This window comes from Mauremys reevesii, linkage group 8 (genome assembly GCF_016161935.1).
Source record: "Mauremys reevesii isolate NIE-2019 linkage group 8, ASM1616193v1, whole genome shotgun sequence".
Taxonomy (NCBI): domain Eukaryota; kingdom Metazoa; phylum Chordata; order Testudines; family Geoemydidae; genus Mauremys; species Mauremys reevesii.
This window is the reverse complement of record NC_052630.1, coordinates 106,241,106-106,260,182: the sequence shown is the minus strand read 5'-3', so window position 1 is coordinate 106,260,182 and position 19,077 is coordinate 106,241,106. Positions and strand designations below refer to the sequence as shown.

The window sequence follows — 19,077 nt, the reverse complement described above, 5'->3', positions numbered from 1 at the left end:
TTATATAATAAAGGCTTGTTGAAAATAACTTTCAGAGACATTTTCAAATGTCATTTTCTTTTTGTTTCCAAATGAAGGATTTAAAATACTAACTAATCCCCTAATCATTTTTGTTGCCCTTTTCTGAACCATTTTGAATCCCAATACATCTTTTTTGAGATGGGGCAGCCCCATCTGCACGCAGTATTCAAGATGTGAGTGTATGATGAGTTTATACTGGCAACATGATATTGTCTGTCTTATCCATCCCTTTCTTAATGATTCCCACCACTGTTCGCTTTTAGGACCGCTGCTGCGCACTGAGTGGGTGTTTTCAGAGAACTATTCACAATGACTCCCAAGATCTTTCTTGAGTGGTAACAGCTAATTTAGACCCCATCATTTTATATGTATAGTTGGGATTGTTTTCCAGTGTTGATAAATGCAAAAAAAGCACATTGAATTTCATCTGCTTTTTTTTGCCCAGTCACCTAGTTTTGAGAGATCCTTTTGTAGCTCTTTGCAGTCTGCCTGGGACTGAACTATCCTAAATAGGTTTGTATCATCTGCAAATTTTGCCACTTTGTTGTTTACCACCCGCCCCCCCTTTCCAGATAATTTATGAATGTGTTGAACAACACTGGTCCCCATACAGAGCCGTGGGGGACACCACTATTTCCCTCTCTCCCTGCTGAAGACTGACCATTTAGTCCTACCCTTTGTTTCCTATCTTTTAACCGGCTACGAATCCATGAGAGGCTCTTCTCTCTTATCCCATGACAGCTTACTTTGTTTAAGGGCCTTTGGTGAGGGACCCTGTCAAAGGCTTCCTGAAAGTCCAAGTACACTATATCCCTGGGTCCCCCTTGTCCACATGCTCATTAACCCCCTCAAAGAACTCTAGTAGATTGGCATTTCCCTTTAGAAAATGGATGTTGACTTCCAGCAAATTACGTTAATCCATGTGTCTGACAAATCTGTTCTTTACTATAGTTTCAACCAGTTGACCCAGTACTGAAGTGGATTTGAGGCACTCTGGGCTGTAGCCACCTATTGCTTAGGAGACTCACTAGTCCAGAGACTTATCCCCTGTTCCCCTTCCAAAAACCAAGAGACAAGATACTTTAATTGATTTTTTTTTTACTTAAATACAAACATTACAAACGTCAGAAGATTTTCATGACCAACCAGTCCCAAAAGCCAGTCTCTGCCATAACGGCCAGTCTGTTCTGGAGGGAAGGTCTTCAGAGAATATCTTAAAGAACTGACAGTTGACAAGAAATTTTCTACAAGTCAGTTAATAAATCCAGGAATATTTATCTGCCAGCCAAACTTCTTAAAAAAATACCAGACTTTATTTTATTCTTTTTACAATTAAGTGTAGTCCATTTCCTTTGTAAAGCAGCTAGAGTTGCAGTTTTTAAACCATTTCACAATATATCTAGAAGCAAAAAAGTTTATGTACACTAGAATACACACGCTTATCTAGTTACAGCAGAGCAGATAATTCTGTCACTAATGAGGGGAAGAGGTAGCTAATGACAGGAAGAACTACAAGTTTCCCCTCCCCCACTGTCAAGAGGGCATTTCTAGAACAATTACTGCCAAGTCCCAACAGATCCCGGGGCCTGCATGGTCAAAGGCTGCTATTCTGACCTCTTGTCTTCAGGTAGACCTGACTTAAGAATACTTTATTGTATCACATTTAAAATAGGCCGAGTTAACATAGAAACCACTGACATACGACAGGCACATACAGAGAAGAGAAAAATGGCGTTTGTGAATCAGGTTTTGGTATATTTACTGAGGCCGCCTCTTACTCATCTGCTTGCTGGCCTGCTCCTCCAGCTGCATGGCAAGAGCCAGGGACTCCACGACATCTGCAATGAAGTTTGGGAGTTAGGTGGCAGACTGACTTGGACACATGGCGACTTCAGCGTTTGAGGCTGTTTCAATTTCACGTTTGTTCTGGGTGCAGAGACTGGAATCTGGGTTTTGTGAGGTTGAAGGGGACAGGAAGAGCTAGGAGCTGAGCAGGGAGGAGGTGGGGGAAGTAAGAATACAGCAGGAACTTGGGTGGTTGGTGAGACCCTTGAGTCCCTTACCTGCCTGCAAGGAAATGCACCCCGGTATTCACCCCCCCCCCCATTGTAATCATCTTTGTACAAAATATGCCCTGTGAGGTATTGTTTGAACTTCTCCTCCTCACTGGTCAATGATATATCATGGTGAAGTGTACATATACTATTGCTATGTAATGTTATGGGCACATGTTCAAACTCACCTTGACCAGGTCTACCTAACTGGGCCAACAGGCCTGTCAAACAAAAGGGTGCGTGTTTATAGTTAATATGCAAACTGAGGTAAACAGTCCTCGGACAAACAAGAGAAGAAAGCAGACAAAGAAAATCTGCATTTCAATATACACAGGTGAAAAGAAATAGCAGGAAGCCTCCCGCCTCCACCAGACTCCATGTCTCCTTGCTCTCAACTGGCAAGCAATGTAAGTAGGGGTCACTCTCCAGAAAGTGCTGTTGAAAGGGTGACTGAACTAGAAAAATAAGGGCAAAAATACCAAGTGATCTCTCCCTGCCTCTCTCTTATGGACTTCGGGAGCAGACCCTGGTCTGAGGAGTTTGGTCAATGTACTGAAAACCTATAGTAAGAACGTCACCTTGAACCTAGTTTAGAAAGTTCTGTTTATTTTTCTTGTTACTATTTCTAACTTTTATGCCTCATTATTTGTACTCGGTCTTTTTGTAGTTAAACTTGTTTGGTTCTTTAATCAAAGTTAATCTAGTGTAGTGACTCATTTAAGTAACTCCATTGAAGGTGGCAAGCTGTTGGGTACTGATCCCCGCAGAGGGCGATGGACCTAGCCTAGCCGTACTGTTAAGGAGAGGACTGTACAGTGCAAGACATTTCTGGGGGGAAATCTGGGACTAGGAACGTGTTGGGTCACCCTGCAAATAGTAACCAAGGCTGGTGGAAGCCAGAGTGTGGCTGGTGTTTGCTGACAGGCTTTACAGACACACACTCAGGCTGTGACCTGCAGGAACCCAGGTGGGAGCTACAGCAGCAAGGCACCCCAGGGTGCAGGGCAAGTGGGGACAGCCCTCACTGGTCTGGATTGCACCATGAAATGTCCTACTCCCTCAGCTCCTGCTTTGGCTCCCTGCCTGGCCCGAGGGGCTTCTTCATTCTGCTCTCTGTTCCCATCTCCCAGCTGCAATCGACATTACTTCCTCTACCTGTGCCACACAAAGCAGCCCGTGGAGCACCATGCCTCTCCTAGCCTCCTCCAGCCCCTGGAGAGGCCGACTAGGGGCAGGTCTTAGCTGCTGGAGGTGATCCTCTTCCAAATCATCAGCTCCACTTGCTGACTCACAGGATCCTGCCATACATCACAGGGTTGCAGATTGAGGATATTCATGTACAGAAACCACCTTGCTCCCCAAACATTTCACTTCAAGTCCCTCATGATTTTAGCAGCTAGTATTCCCATGTGCTCCTGGGCAGATATTAATGCCTCCACCCTTCAGAAGCATTCGGGGTTTGGTGTAGCCCCCAGTACTTCCAAACAGGGACCATTAAAGCCAAGCTGATATCGAAGCGGGGGCAAAAAGCCGAGAGTATTCCAATACTGTTTAGCCAGTCTGACATTAGTCTGGCCTGGGTATCAACACGGCTAAAATGTAAATAGTTCCTCAACATCACCACATGTCAACCAGCCAACCGTGTACATTCACGTTCTGCTGCCTGCGTCACTGTTGCTATTAGTCCATTGTGGGAAAAAAATCAAGGTAGCTGAGAGCGCCTAGGGAACACGTACAGAACAGTATCAGAAGCGTACAAGGCAATTCATTCTGCACAGATCTGGGAAGAAGGGCCTGCGAGCTGGGTTATATGCGCATATTGGGGGGAACTGAGTCCCTACAGCAAGTGCTATGGCCTGGATTTACAAAAAAGGAGAAGTGCGCACACCATGCTGGCAAGACATGCTTCGCTGCAGTGGCTACAAATATTGCCTTGTGGTAGACGGCCACAAGCCATGTTTAGAACCTGCATATCAGCAACTGTTACAAGTCAGACTTAAGACCCAGTCTAAACTGATGTTCCTTCTCCTGGGAGTGACCAAAATAACTGGTATACATCAATGGAAGGCAGAGATCCAGCTTTCCAGGGGTATACAGCATCCATTCCTATACCTTGAAACAGTCAGTTACTGGTCCCTCAGACAAGGGAAAATGTATGATCACGTCCTAGACAAGCCAAGATACCATCAGCATCCTTGGCTAGGCTTTGCTGGGTACCGTAGCTCACCGAGTTACACTGTACCCTTGGAAAGGATTTTTCTGTACTAACCAGTTAGTGAGTGGATGACGCCAGCCAGAATATTGCTTAGGAAAGAACAGGCAACAGGACATACCATTTGCTTAGACAATCACCTCAGCTCTGACCCCACCACAGGAGGCATTGGAAGAGGATGACTTGCATCCAGAAGGATCCCAGAATATTTTACAAAGGGCACAGGAATTCCCACTAACAGGGTTTCGAAGGGCTGCATTGACAGCAAGCTCTGAAGTAGTCCCAGCTTACCTCCCAGGCTGATGAAATTTCTTGATCCTTCCTTTATGAAGCATCTGGCTCTGTTCACAAATGTCTCCAGATCATAGTCTGGTTGCTCTGTCATTTCCAACAGGTCATTGAGTTCAGTCATCTTCTAGATTTAGAAAAGTGACATTGATTAGGAACTGGCTTTGTGCAAGTTTGGAATGTTTTCATGGCACATCCTATGCTTCTGTTAAGCAGATCAGAGTTTCTGAAGACAGTCCCTTGCCAATGCCAGCCCCAACCATCTGAAGGTTGTAACTGGTAGCGGCTAGGCATTACCACAAGCCAGTTTACCTTGAGGGTGGGAAAGAAACAGCTAGAATAAGTCACCAATGACCAGAAGGTGAACATTCTTTAACATTTAATTCCCATGTGCATCACAATCCCTTGTTTCCTAGAACACCCAACACAGTTTAGTCAAATATGGCAAGTTGATATCAATATGCAGAAGACAACTTGGCCTCACCTGAATCTTCAAACATACCTGTCTCATTTCTCTAAGTTCTTCTACAGCCTTCTCCTCCAGTTCACTAATCTGAGTCATGGCTTCACGGAAACTGGACATATGGGGAGACAACTCCTCTTCCTCCTCCTTGGAGAGCTAGTGTTCATGGAAAGAAACAAATCCCTGATAAGTAGAGAGAAATTGTTCTTTGAGCCTCCAAATTCTGTTCCCAAAGCAGGTTACTTCTAGCTGCTGGGCTATGTTCACTGTCTGAGGCTTAGGGAGGGAGAGAGAGAGAGAGTGTGTGTGTGTGTGGCTTTAAATAGATATTGCAAATTTAAATAATTCTGAAATGTAACCAATAATTTTAGACTTTGAAGTTTAGTGTGAAAGACTAGACTGCAAAATAGATTTTTGCCCATCCATTGAATTTTGCGCATATTCTTGATAAGATGCTATTATATTAACAAATTATACAATAATGATAGATTTGCTTTTACACAATAATCAAGTTTAGCTATATATTAATAGGAAATTTTAAACCACGGGTGTGTATTAAGCAAAATCAGTTTAATAACTGGTAGACCTGGCTTGGCTAGTAGTCTTTAGAACATCTCTATAGTTGACTGCACTTCAATCTACCCTATATGGGCAAGTAGCTTGCAGTGGACGAGTTTATAATTTCTAAAACACCCACTTTTTTCTTTTAGATGCCCAAGGATTTTTTTTTTTTTTGGGTTAAGCTGAGCATTGATATTTTTCTGGTGTTTTTGTTTGTGTGATGCCCCCTGTGATTAAATTTGGGTTACTAAAAAACTTTCACACAGATTAACTTAATTTATTTATAGTGTAAGAGACCAAATCATTTACTACAATCTATGGTTTGTTTTTATTTTTCCAATTTTTTAGCACAAATATACTTATTTATTCTCTTGATGCAAAATTGCAAAAGCATCTAGTTATTGCTTTAAAATGTGCATTACTAGCATTTTGTAGCACAGTACATACCTAGCACTGGTTATTTGGTCTCTGAAGTATATTTCATAACAAACCGAAGTGTGGGAAAGCCATTAAACAAACAGTTTATCAACATACGTCATGCTGAAGACTTGACTCTTCTTCACTGGTGTCCAGTTCCTCATTCTCTGTTTCCATACAATTCTGCATCTCACCACTCCCACCATTGTAAGGACTGAGCTCTTTCACTCTGCATACGAGGAAGACTGCGTTATGACAAAGTCTGCCTTGCCCCAAACAGTTACTTGGTAAGGGTCACCTTGAATAGCTACTGCTACATCTAGACTCTTCTCCAAGCCAGTGTTCAGTTCTGAGACAGATGCCATGTTGACAGCCCTGAATGTTCTCTCACCACACAGCAGACACACAGGTAGCGAACACCCTCCTAGGGGTGCTGGGAGGTTAAATTCCTTAACAACTGGGAGGTGCTTCTCCCAAGGTGCCTCATCAGTGTAGGTCTACCTGGCTTCTAGGACTTGCATCTAATCAAGCCACTGTTTCTATCAGAGACAAACTGCCAAGGTGGTCAGCAACACTTAAAACTGTCAGTTGAGCTTTACCTGGAAATGAACTTCTCACAGGTCACCAAACTGATGTTTCATTGCCAACTAGGTCTTTAGCATTGAGGTCCGTTAACCTCAAAGACTGCTTAAACATTTGCTTTATGAGCTGCTTCTAGACAGAAGCTGTGTCTTGAATACTCAGTACTAAATTAGCTGTAATCTACCTGGAAGGGGGGGGATGGTCACCAAATCAACCCACCAGCTCCTTTTCCCGATAACCATGAATGATCTGAGCAAGGGACATTTGTGATTATTGGAACCATTTATTCAAATGTTATGGCTCCGAGGCGGAAGGCTGAAAGGCATCATAACTCTGCTTCTCTCAGCTCCATGCAGTCAGTATCCAGATCTAGGTATTTCCTTAAAGAGCTTTAAAGCCACTTATGGCAGTTAACCCTGCCATGGTATATTTCATATACTGCACTCCCCTCCCCACCCCCGGTATGCATCTGGGCACACAGCAGGCACTAGATGGTCACTGCACTAACACCTTTCTCCAGTGTTACACCTAGAAGTTGTTTGAATGGCATTGGCATAAGGAAATTGGACTAACGGAATGTCTACACTACAAACTTAAGTCAACTTAAATTAACATACAGTTATTATTGCAGTTTTTCATGTCTACACTATCCTCCTCCCGTTGGTGGTGTGCGTCCTCACTAGGAGCGCTTGCATTGACTTAAGAACAGGCAGGGGGAGGAAGGGGGGCTGAGAGCCCAGGCAGTAGCCAGACTCCAGCTGGAGCCCCCTCCCCAGTTCAGGGTGATAGCCCGAGCTGTGAGCACAGCATAGGGTTCACAGTAGGGAGCCCACCAGCCTTTCTTGTCAATTTCGTGGCTCCAGCTGTGAGCCCCCTGCAGCAGAGCAGAGCTGTGAAATTGACATGGGCTGGTGTAACCCAGACACTGGATTGTCCTGACTACAGGGATACAAGCCCTACGCCGCTCATGGAGGTAGAGTTATTACGTCAGTGTAGCTGGGCACTTACGTCGGTCGGAGCAAGGCTGTAGTGTTGACACTGATGTAATGAGGTCAGTATAAGGCAGCTTACAGCGACCTAACTCTGTAGTGTAGACCAGCCCCAAGTCAGGTCAGTGTGAAAGAGGATTCCACCTCAGCAGCCACAGCTGTTATCCCCTCCCAACACCCGTATATGAAACACAGGAATTTAGAGACTGGGAAAAGCGAGTATCACGATCAGTGATCCAAAAGTGGATCATCAGATTTGGAAGTACGTAGGAACACATGTCAAGATTAGCAATAGTCACAGTCTACCCAAAGAGATGATCCAAGACAAAAGAAAATTCTATTTAACACCTCAGAAAATGATTGCAGATCTACATCCATGAACCAGAGACAGCTCCCTTCAGAACGTCTGATAATTAATGGCCTTTCATGGGATACTGGGGAAAGTTGCTGCAGAGGAATAGAAACCTGTGGAGAGCAGGTGCCTGATCTTTAACATCAGGCATCATCCAAAAGTGACAAGTTCTGCATCAGTGGGATTTCTCCCCTCACCCCCAGATTTCAAGGCCAGAAGAGACCATTCTGATCATCTAGTCTGACCTCCTGTATAACAGGCCATAAAACTTCATCAAAATAATTCCTAGAGCAGATTTTTTTTTTAAATCCAATTTTGATTTAAAATTAGTCAGCGATGGAGAAATCCACCACAGCCCTTGGTAAATCGTTCCAATGGTTAATTAATTATTCTCACCAATAAAAAAACCACACATCTTATTTTCAGTCTGAATGTGTCTAGCTTCAGCTTCCAGCCACTGGATCATGTTAGACTTTTCCATGAAAAATTGGAGCGCCATAGATATTTCACCCATAGATATTTACAGATTTACAGTCTAATCAAGTCACCCTTTAACCTTCCTTTTGTTAAACTAAATAGTTTAAAGGGATAGACTCAAGGAGCTCAAAGGATTAGAAAAAATGCCTTAATCATTCCAAAGGCTCTTCTCTGAACTTCTTCAGTTTATCAACAGCCTTCTTGAATTGAATTGTGGGCATCAGAAACTGGACACAATATTCCAGCAGTGGTCACACCAGTGCCACATACAGAAGTAAAATAAACTTCTGTTCTTATTTGAGATTCCGGTTTATGCATCCCAACATCCCATTAGCAATTTTGGCCAGTGTCACCTTAGGAGGTCAGGTTCAGCTGATTCCCATCATGACCCCCAAATCTTTTTCAGGATCACTGCTTCCCAGTAGAGAGTCACCCACATCCTGTACGTATGGCCTACATTCTTTGTTCCAAGATTTATACAGTAACATTTAGCCATAATAAAAATGCACATTGTTTGCTTGTGCCCAGTTAACTAAGCGATTCTGATCACTCTGAATTAGTAATCTGTTCTCTTCATTATTTACCACTTCCCCAATTTTTGGGTCATCTGCAAACATTCAGTTATTTTTTCTTCCAGGTCATTGATAAAAATGTTAAATGGCATAGGGCCAAGAACAGGTACCTGTTGGACCCTGCTGGAAACTCACCTGCTTAAAGACCATTCCCCATTTACAATTACATTGAGAGCCAGTCAGCTAGTTTTTAATCCATTTAACGTGTACTGTTCTGGGTTTTTAATCTTACTTGATACTGCATGACATTTAAACAGCCTTATGGAAATCTAAGTATATTACATCAACACTCACCTTTACCAATCAAACCTGTAATCGCAAAAAATTAAGTGAGTTTGACAGGATCTATTTTCCATAAACCCACATTGATTTGCATTAGTTATATTACCTGCCTTTAATTCTTTAGGAATAGAGTCCCCTATCAGCCACCTCATCAGTCTGACAGGTCTATAGTTACCGACGTCAGCCCATTTACCCTTTTAAAAATTGGCACAATATTAGCGTTTTGCCATTTCTGGGACTTCCCCAGTGCCCCAAGACTTACTGAAAAAAACTCAACAACAACAGACCAGCAAGCTCCAAAACACACTCTTGTTGCAGGTTATTTGGATCCAACTTTAGTAGCAGCATGGCCAAGCTGGGTCAGACCAATGACCCATCCAGCCCACTCTCCTACCTTCTGACAACAGCCAGTGCCAGATGCTTCAGAGGGAATCAACAGAACAGACCAGTTACCAAGTGATCCCAGCATCTGGCAGCCAGAGGCTTAGGGACACCCAGAGCATGAGGTTGCAACCCTGACCATTTTGGCTAATAGTCACTGACAGACTTATCCTCCATGAACGTATCTAGTTCTTTTTTGAACCCAGTTATACTTTTGGCTTTCACAACATGCAGTACTTGAGGCGTGGGCACATCATGTATTTACGTAGTGGTATGATATTTTCTGTCTTGTTATTTATTCCTTTCCCAATGGCTCCGAATATGCTGTCAATTAATCAGTTAACTCAAGCGATTAACACAAAACAAGTTAATTAGAATTTAAAAGTCATGATTAATCGCACTGTTAAACAATAGAATACCAATTTAAATTATAAATATTTTTGGATGTTTTTCTACATTTCCAAATATATTATATTCTGTATTGCAATTGAAATCAGAGTGTACAGTGCTCACTTTATGAGACTGACTGCAGTCCTGTTACATTTCTCAGACTAGAGAGAAATAAGAACTCAACAAGTCACTGACCTGAGTGGAAGAGAGGAAAGATAATCCAGTGGCTAGGGTTAGATTGTGACTACAAAGACCTGGGTTGAATTCCCTGCTGTGCCACAGGCAAGTCAGTCTCTGTGCCTCATTTCCCCCCCGCCACGTGAAGTGGGACTACTACCACCTGAATGGGGCATTGTGAGGACAACTATATTAAAGATTGTGAGGCACTCAGATACTATGGTAATGAGGGCTGTAAATATTTACGTTCATGCTGCCGGATTGACACTAAAGTCTGTAGGATAGTATCTGTTTAAAAGTCAGTAGCATTCAGGACCTAAAGTACTTTAATGTTGATGGCACATCTGATCAATCACTAACTACTGATCTTCTACCAACTACATCTCCCAACCAAATTAGACACTGCCTAATGCCTTAGCCAACAATTACAACTTTAAAAACCTCCAGACAGCTTGGCAAGTTACCACACAGATTTATGGGCTACACATCCCCTTAGCCAGCTTTGTAGGGAAAAAGGAACCATTCAGGAGATTTGGCATTATTTGCAAGAGTACCCCAACACAACTGGTACATACATTTAATACAATATTAAATTAGATAGTCACTCTGCAGTTTGCCTTTGATGACCTGCAACAAGGAAACACTAGAGTTTGTGCCCTTTTGTTTCTTTTCGACAAAGTATAAAGGGCCTGAAAGGTTTGGGTTTTTCCAAGAGTTTGCTTTTTTCCTCACCAGAGAAATACAGGTCTTGTCCAAACTGCTTTTCCCTGGAAAATAGCCTGAAGTGCTAGTTGGTACCAACATTGGATATGAAGTGAAGCAATTTGGATCCAGGCAGCTTAAAATTAACACTCATTTTACTAATACCTGACAAACAGCTGGAAGAAAAACTAGCCAAACATGGCCTGGGGATTTCCGAGTTCTCCAAGGCTGATAGCAGGCCAGGGAAGGCAAGACTTCACATTCCTGATCCCTCTAAGGTAAAGGCAGGCAGATTTTTTTTAAACCCCTCCACCCTCCTATTTTGACTTCTATACAACTGCAAGAAGCAGAAGAGGGAACAAATCCTGTTTTCCCGTCTCAGGCCATTTTTAAAGTGCAATCCTAACCTGAAAGGTAGGAAACCCATTAACTAAAGTTTCACTGCATTCTCTTTATTGGTAATTATGCCCTAACCAGGAAGGCTCTAATTGGCTTTTAGAGCCCATTTTGATTGAACAGATTTGACCTGGAGTCAGAACAAACATAGAAAACCAAGATGCTCTGAAGAGTGACCGAAGGTGGGCAACAAAAATGTTTGCTCAGGAGTTAATGAGTCATGATGAATGATGATCCCCATTGCAATGGGAGAAGAAATTCACAAGTGAGAAAGGCCATTACCTGTCAGCATATCTCAGGGTGTTTAAGGTGTACTCACACGAACTCATGCCTGGGGAAATCATTGCTATCTGAAAACAAAGGGAAGATAATAAGCATGCGTCAAACTTTTGCTTACTGATAAATGCTTTGCCTGACACCTCATCCAAACGTTCAAAAGATGGATTAAGACAAAGGCTCTCTAGAAAGCAAAAATATTCCTAGAACACCGCATGAAGTTTTGACAGCTACAGAAAGTCTTAAAACTGGGAACTTGGGTTCTATTCCCAGCTCTGCCACTGCTTCACTTGGGCTTTTGAAAGGGCACTAATACGTTCTGTATGAGCAAATTGCTGCATCAGCCAGCCAGCATTCAGTAGTAAGTGCAAATCTGGCCCTGCTCATGGCGGTTATTCAGAATCAGAAATTTGACTCAAGAAAGTTCACTAACTTTTATTCTTGTAAAGCTATGGGATGGGGAGCGGATTTCACATATTTATAAATCAATATCTAAACCCTGAATGCACAGCCTTTCTGGCTCATCACCACCAGCCAAGAACCAGCTTTCTGATGCAAGGAAAGAAGGTAAACATCTTTTCACTCATGAAATTATCCAATTTGGCCTGGAGTCACCAAGACAAATATGAAACCACAGTCACCTAGAAAGTCACTTGTCAGAGTTGGCCCGCACGTTATTATGAACCTCAAAGATGATAAATTGATACTTAGAGAATCAGAACATGCATTTTAAGGTGCCCATAAAGCATTTATACTTACCATACAGGTCCTGGAGTTTGCCCCTATGAAGGAGTCTCTCAGCACCTGGGTCAGCTTGCTTTCCCTGAAAGGTGTATGAGATTTGTTCTGACCTAGTGCTCGGATACATTCCTGGAGGGGCAAAATAGATCCCATTAATGTAATGTCTGCCATCTTGGTTGACAAGTCTCCACAGAATAGTTCCGGGAGGCAGGGAGAACTTACCTACCTTTTGTAACTGTTGTTCAAGATGCGTTGCTCATGTCAATTCCATTCTAGGTGTGCGTGTGCCCACGTGTGCAGCCGGAGTTTTTTGCCTTAGCAGTCTCCATCGGGCTGGCTGTGGCGGCCTCTTGAGTGCCACGTTCACGCGTCAATATATTAGGTGCCACCAGCCCTATGCCCCCTCCATTCCTTCTTGCTGGCAACTCCGACAGAGGGGCAGGACAGGTAATGGAATGGACCTGAGCAACACATCTTGAAGAACAGTTACAAAAGGTGACCATTTTTTCCTCTGAGTGCTTGCTCATGTCGATTTTATCCTAGGTGACTCACAAGCAGTATCTCTGGAGGTGGGCTCAGAGTTCACAGTCATGCGGTTTGCAACACTGCTCTGCCAAAGCCAGCAGCGTCTCGGGCTTGCTGGGTAAATGCATAATGAGACGTAAACATGTGGATAGATGACCAGGTAGCGGCCCTGCAGATATCCTGAATCGGCACTTGGGCTAGGAAGGCTGCCGCCGAAGCCTGCATCCCATAATGCTTTATGGGAACATGACATAACTGGAATGTTTTATGCTACATGTGCCACATAACATCTCTGCAAAGGTTATGGTCTACTGAATCTATTCATCCTATTTGTACACATCATTTTTGTACTTGAAATTACAAACACTGGCTGTATACTTGCTTGATTTCTAAGTAAGCTTTGTGAGGCATTTGGTCAGCTTCTTTAGGAAGGAATTTGCAAAGTTAAGTGCTCAGTCAAGAAGCACTTAAGGAACAATGGATCTTGGAATGCTCCACTCCACATAAGAAGTCTACTTGAGGACGTTCAAGGCACACCTCTACCTTTTATAACGCTACCCAATATAACACGAAATCCGATAGAATGTAGTAAAGCAGTGCTTGGGGGGAGGGGGGGCTGCACGCTCCAGCAGATCAAATCAAGTTCTATATAATGCAGTTTCACCTATAACAGTAAGATTTTTTGGCTCCCGAGGACACCATTATATTGAGGTAGAGGTGCACCACGTGAACAATGGCTGCTACATGTAGTTCTGAGTCATGCATGGACATGGGGCTTGCCCATGTGACTCCAAAACTCCATCTTGGAGCTGGACTTTGCTTAGGAGAGTCTCCACCCACAAGAGAAAAAAAGTCCATTTAAACCCATGGGAGACCCCTCCATTTGGTCTTCAGCTGGCTAAAGAGAGAGACTCCCCAACCCCAAAGATACCTGAAAGAAACTGGAACAAAGGGCAACAACTACAGAGGGTGTGAGTGACTGCTGGACCCAGACTAGAAGGAGATTAGTCTGTAAAAGGAAGTTTACTGGAACTGGTGAGGTTTATCATCTCTATTCAGTTTCTTACTGTATTAGACAGACTTGGGGATTTTATTTTATTTTGCTTGGTAATTCACTTTGTTCTGTCTGTTACTACCTGGAACCACTTAAATCCTACTTTCTGTAATTAAGTAGTAAAAAGTGATTTTATTAAATAACCCAGAGTATGTATTAATACTGGGGGAGGGGGGGTGGAAGAGCACTATCAGTGTATAGAGAGTGAACAATTTATGAGTTTACCCCGTATAAGCTTTATATAGGGTAAAACAGATTTATTTGGGGTTTGGACCCCATTGGGAGTTGGATACCCGAGTCTAAAAAGACAGGACCACTTCTGCAAGTTGCTTTCAATTAAGCCTGCAGCTGTTAAGGGATGAGGTTCAGACCTGGGTCTGGGTTTGCAGCAGGCTAGTGGGTCTGGCTCAAACCAGGCAGGGCACTGAAGTCCCAGGCTGGCAGGGCAGGAAAGCAGGGGCACAAGTAGTCTTGGCACATCAGGTGGCAACCCCCAGGGGGTTTCTGTGATCCAACCCATCACAGCACTTTTGCCAGCTCGTAGCAGGAGCGGATGCAGGCCATGATCGAGGATGTAATCCTCTGAGCAGACGCTGGGCAACCTTTCATCCTGTCTGCCACTGCAACGAACACCTGCATTGACTTGTGAGACTGCTTAGTCCTGACGATGTAGAAAACAAGTGCCTCCTGACGTCCAGAGCACGCACACCACACTCCTGTTCCAATTTATGAGGGTTTTGGAAGAAGACAGGTAAATATATGTCCTGGCCAGTATGAAACTGAAACTACCTCGGGCAGGAACGCTGAGTGCGGCCGCAGCTGGACTTGTCCTTGTATAACACCGTATAGGGCGGCTCCGAAGTAAGCACCCTGATCTCAGAGACCCAATGGGCAGATGTTATCATGACCAAGAAAGAAACTTTCCAGGAGAGGAGAAGGGAGCAGGAAGCTAGAGGCTTGAAGGGAGGACCCATGAGCCACAACAGCACAAGGTTCAGGTTCCAGGGAGGGATGGGATCCCTGACATGCACGTAGAGGCACTCCAGACCTTTCAAAAACCAGGGGATTTATAGGAAGAGGTTCCCTAGCTTGTGGGTTTTTTAAATGTTAGATCACGATTCCTACAGATGACTGCTTGTTTATTTACCTGATCATTAGTCAAGGGTTACCAGTGTGGTTGGGGGTGGGGGGAGAAGGGTCCCAGCTCTGTGCAGATAGCTGGCACGGCAGACCATGAGCGAACTGCCCAATGACCACAAGATCCGTTAAGGACAAAGGCATCAAGCCAGGTTTATTGTCGACAAAGCATGGTACTAGTATCCCGCAAACTCTACCGGACCACTAATACATGTATGCCCGTAACAACTGGCCAGCTCAGTGAACGGCGGGACTTTCCGCTCCTCCTTAAGGTCGGACAAAGATACTCCCTCTGAGATACATCTTTATACCCCAATACAAACAAGTTAGTTACTGCCCCCTGACATCACTAGATATCACCCATCATCTTGTATATGTTGTTTCGATCAAAACCTCTCTTACATACTGTCATCCTGACCTTATCTTTTAGGAGGGGTCAGCGTGTTCCTGTTATCCTTGGGTAATGTTTTTGTACCATCGTTGATATCAAGTGGTACCAGAACATCCTGATATCAGTTTGCGTGAATACTCTGACTAGCACGTCTTAGGAATGTGTATTTCTGCAATATCAGCCCTGTTTTTGCCAGATTGTGAGCAGGTCTTGCCTCGTACCAGGCCTCTAATACAAGGGGTTATGTCTCAGGCTCTCTTGCTACTACATCAACGAGGGGACGATGGAGGCCAGGGAGATCATGCAAAACTTCAGCTTCCTGAGAGACTTGAGGCATCGCAGGTCCAGAATGGATCTGAGGCCCCCTTTTGCTTTGGGGATTAGGAAGTAGCGGGAGTGCCACAAGTCTGGGTCCCCTGCCACTCCTGGGAGTCAGTGCTGGATCCCTTGGGGGGGCTAAGGTCCTAATTGGGGAGGCATGTCCATGTGGCTCCAGTGTGGGCAGGCAGCCTGAACTGGATCCTTTGCCTGATACCCCATGGTCTTTCTTGCCTGGGGCCGGGGAGACATGCTTCTTGGCCTTCTTTCTGGGCACCGGTGATGGAAAGTGGTGCTGGGCTGATCCCAGTGCCAGGGGTGCGCTACACACGGAGACCGAAGTACTAGGGGTAGAGTCTGGACAGGAAGGCTCGGAAGCCAGGCGAAGAGCAGCCTCCATGAGGAGGGCCCTCAGACGGATGACGTGCTCTTTCTTGATCCTGGGCTGAAAGTTGTTGCAAATGCAACACTTGTCCTTCACATGCGACTCCCCCACGCACTTGAAGCAGCTGCTCTGGGGGGGTCACTAACAGGCTTAGGCCTGTTGCAGACCAAGCAGAAATCCTCACTGGGACTCTAACTACTATAAACAAGTTATTTACAAGGCCCTAAGGCTCGAAGTCAGAAGGGAAGAAAAACCTCTAGCCAAGGAAAAGGCGCTCTGACTAGCCACCACGGGCGGTAAGAAGGAACTGAAGGGGAGTAGGGCCGGGGGCACCTAATATACCGATGCATGAGCGTGACACTCAAGAGGGTGCCACAGCCGACCCTAAGGCAAAAATCTCGACAGCAGTGCACGTGGGCACATGCACACCTAGAATGGAATAGACAAGAGCAAGCACTCAATGAACTAGTCAATAATAAGCTACTGTAGCAGCACCTAGAGGACTCAAGCAGGGTCAAAGCTGCATTCTGCTGAGTGCTATACAGACACAAAAGACGACATGGCCCCTGCCTCAGAGCTTCTAGCTATTGGACTCTTACAGGAACACCTTATGAGTGTCTAACTGCTTGGATTTTTAAATACACTACTTGGGTAGAGCTTCAGCGAATTGTTATAGCTTAAACCTTGTCAGCCCAGGGACTGCTGTTAGACTCCTGACCAAAGGATTCTGAATGGAAAGACATGCAGCATAACTTTCAATGGACAGAGTTGGGCTCCTTTGAGGACTGTCCATTTTTTTAAATTATATGGACTAAAAAGCATCCTATAAGGAATAGCCCTGCATTGCAAGAAAATGGATTAGATAATCCAATAGGTCATTTCCATCCAACCTTTGCTGATTAACATTGACATTGCTCTGAGTTATACTCTACCTTCAAAGCCAGAAGGCTCTTGTTTATTTCTGCCCCTTCCATGCGTGTCTGACGATCAGCACTAGACGTATCTGCACCTCTCTCATTTCCAGCTAAATCTACCAAGGAAAATTTGCCATGTAATTTCCCTCTTCTGCGTAGGATGATTTGGAAGCAGGCATGTGACCGTGAGGAGCTAGAGTTTGCAAAGGTCTGTCCAGATGTCCTATAGTGGAGAGATGGATGAAGTTTATTACAATTTTAGATGTCACAAAGCATCTTCCATGCCTAGGTCCCCAGCACTAAGCAAGAACATTCATAAGCTATTCACAAATGAAGTCAGTAAAAAGTCTAGTTTATCTGCTCGGTTTTAACAAACAAACTTTCAGACATTACCTTTTTAAGTCAGTTGTACTAATTTCATTATTCCCACGGCTTGAGTTAAACAAGCCCTAATCCTTCCCTGCTATACTCCTTTGCAGATACTCCCATTATTGGCTGCACTTTGAGACTCAAATCAAACATCTCTTAGAGACTTTGAAGCTGTATATGGAGGTTGTCACTATTACTAAGGAACATTTTTCCAGATTGCATGGAGAAAAATTCTTCAGAAAGCAGTTTACCACCAATCCCAACTAGTAACAGGAAATACATCAGCCTCGGTGCCTCAGAAGTCTGACCTTGATGTTTTGTCGTTTGAGTGTGCACTGCCAGCAATTAGAGATCTCTCAGGGTACAGAAACAGCTTTCCTAGAACAGAATGCCTCTGACTGACTACACTCAGATTCCTTCCAGGTATTTAATGCCTAGAATCATACCTGCCCTCTCCTGAAGCCTTATAACCCTCATTCAGTTTCCCTACCATAGACCAGACACCATGCCATATCATGTTTCATGTTTACACTGCAAGATGAGACAAGTTCCTTATTTTGGTACAGTTTACCCATTGTTTAGTACCATTTACACTTGGGTACCACACCCAGCCACCTATCCAGTCCAGCAGTTAACTACTCCCAAAATGCTATCTGATGCACTGTAGATGCTCTCAAAGCCTTAAAAATATTTAAGTATATGTTAATTAAATAACCCCTGGAGGGTTGACAGGTCCAGATTTGGTTTGCTGCATGGCAGCAATACATGTTTTCAGCAAATATATGGTGTGATCAGGGAGGGAGGCAGGGAGGAATAGCTCAGTGATTTGTGCATTGGCCTGCAAAACCCAGGGTTGTGAGTTCAATCCTTGGAGGTGGCCACTTAGGGATCTGGGCAAAAATCAGTACTTGGTCCTGCTAGTGAAGGCAGGAGGCTGGACTCGACGACCCTTCAGGGTCCCTTCCAGTTCTAGAAGATAGGTATATCTCCATTAATTTTTTATTTTATTTTATTTTATCCTAAGAATCCCTCAATGCCAGCTGGAAAAGGGCTCTCTGTTCTATCAGCAACTCCTATCAGGCCTGACAAACCCACTACACCTAACACACTGCTTTCAAAGTATTTACCCATGAAGTGTCTTGTGCAGTATCAAATGAAATCTGACACACTGGTTGTCACTATTGTTGTGAAATGTATGCATTGACACTATATGATGAATTGTGTGTGCCTACTAATACTATGCTTTAAAGTCTGTAACTAAACAAAAACAGATTCTCTTCCGGACAGGAGGGAAGGCCAGTCTCTGTACAATGTAAATTAAGCATGGTAAAGCTGACACAAAGGAAGTCCCATCTGCATGCAGAGTCAACATGAAAAACAGGTTGATGGGGAGGGGATGTGAACTCAACATAGCACTAGCATACTAGAGAACAAGCAACTGGGAAGAAGTCTGATTCAGGAGTGCATTTCAAAAGAAAACATTTCAAAGATTTACTGGACTATCAAAGAAGGGAAAATAATCCCTTTGTAGGACACAGGCGAATTCATGAAAATCTGGACCCTGATTATGGACTGAAAACCCAGCAGCTCTGTCAAAGACTGAATTCTGGAGAGGACCTCTAGTTGATTGAGTAGGAAAGGTAACCACTAT

The 19,077-nt window shown here is 44.0% G+C and overlaps 1 protein-coding gene across 4 annotated transcripts in view; it reads right to left on the bottom strand.

Annotated features, from left to right (window-relative positions):
• Positions 1-1,312: 1,312 nt before the first annotated feature.
• KIF2C (kinesin family member 2C) overlaps positions 1,313-19,077 on the bottom strand; it is a 46,768-nt gene continuing 29,003 nt past the window's right edge. For 3 of the 4 annotated variants that reach the window (XM_039485387.1, XM_039485389.1, XM_039485390.1), the window contains 7 exons: positions 17,076-17,280; positions 12,352-12,462; positions 11,599-11,666; positions 6,134-6,245; positions 5,078-5,194; positions 4,579-4,702; positions 1,313-1,859 (listed from right to left, as the gene is read on the bottom strand). In XM_039485387.1, coding sequence (XP_039341321.1) covers positions 1,780-1,859; positions 4,579-4,702; positions 5,078-5,194; positions 6,134-6,245; positions 11,599-11,666; positions 12,352-12,462; positions 17,076-17,280 — 817 coding nt within the window. In that variant the 3' untranslated portion in view covers positions 1,313-1,779. The remainder of the gene's footprint in view (positions 1,860-4,578; positions 4,703-5,077; positions 5,195-6,133; positions 6,246-11,598; positions 11,667-12,351; positions 12,463-17,075; positions 17,281-19,077) is intronic. The other variant, XM_039485388.1, reaches the window with a different exon arrangement.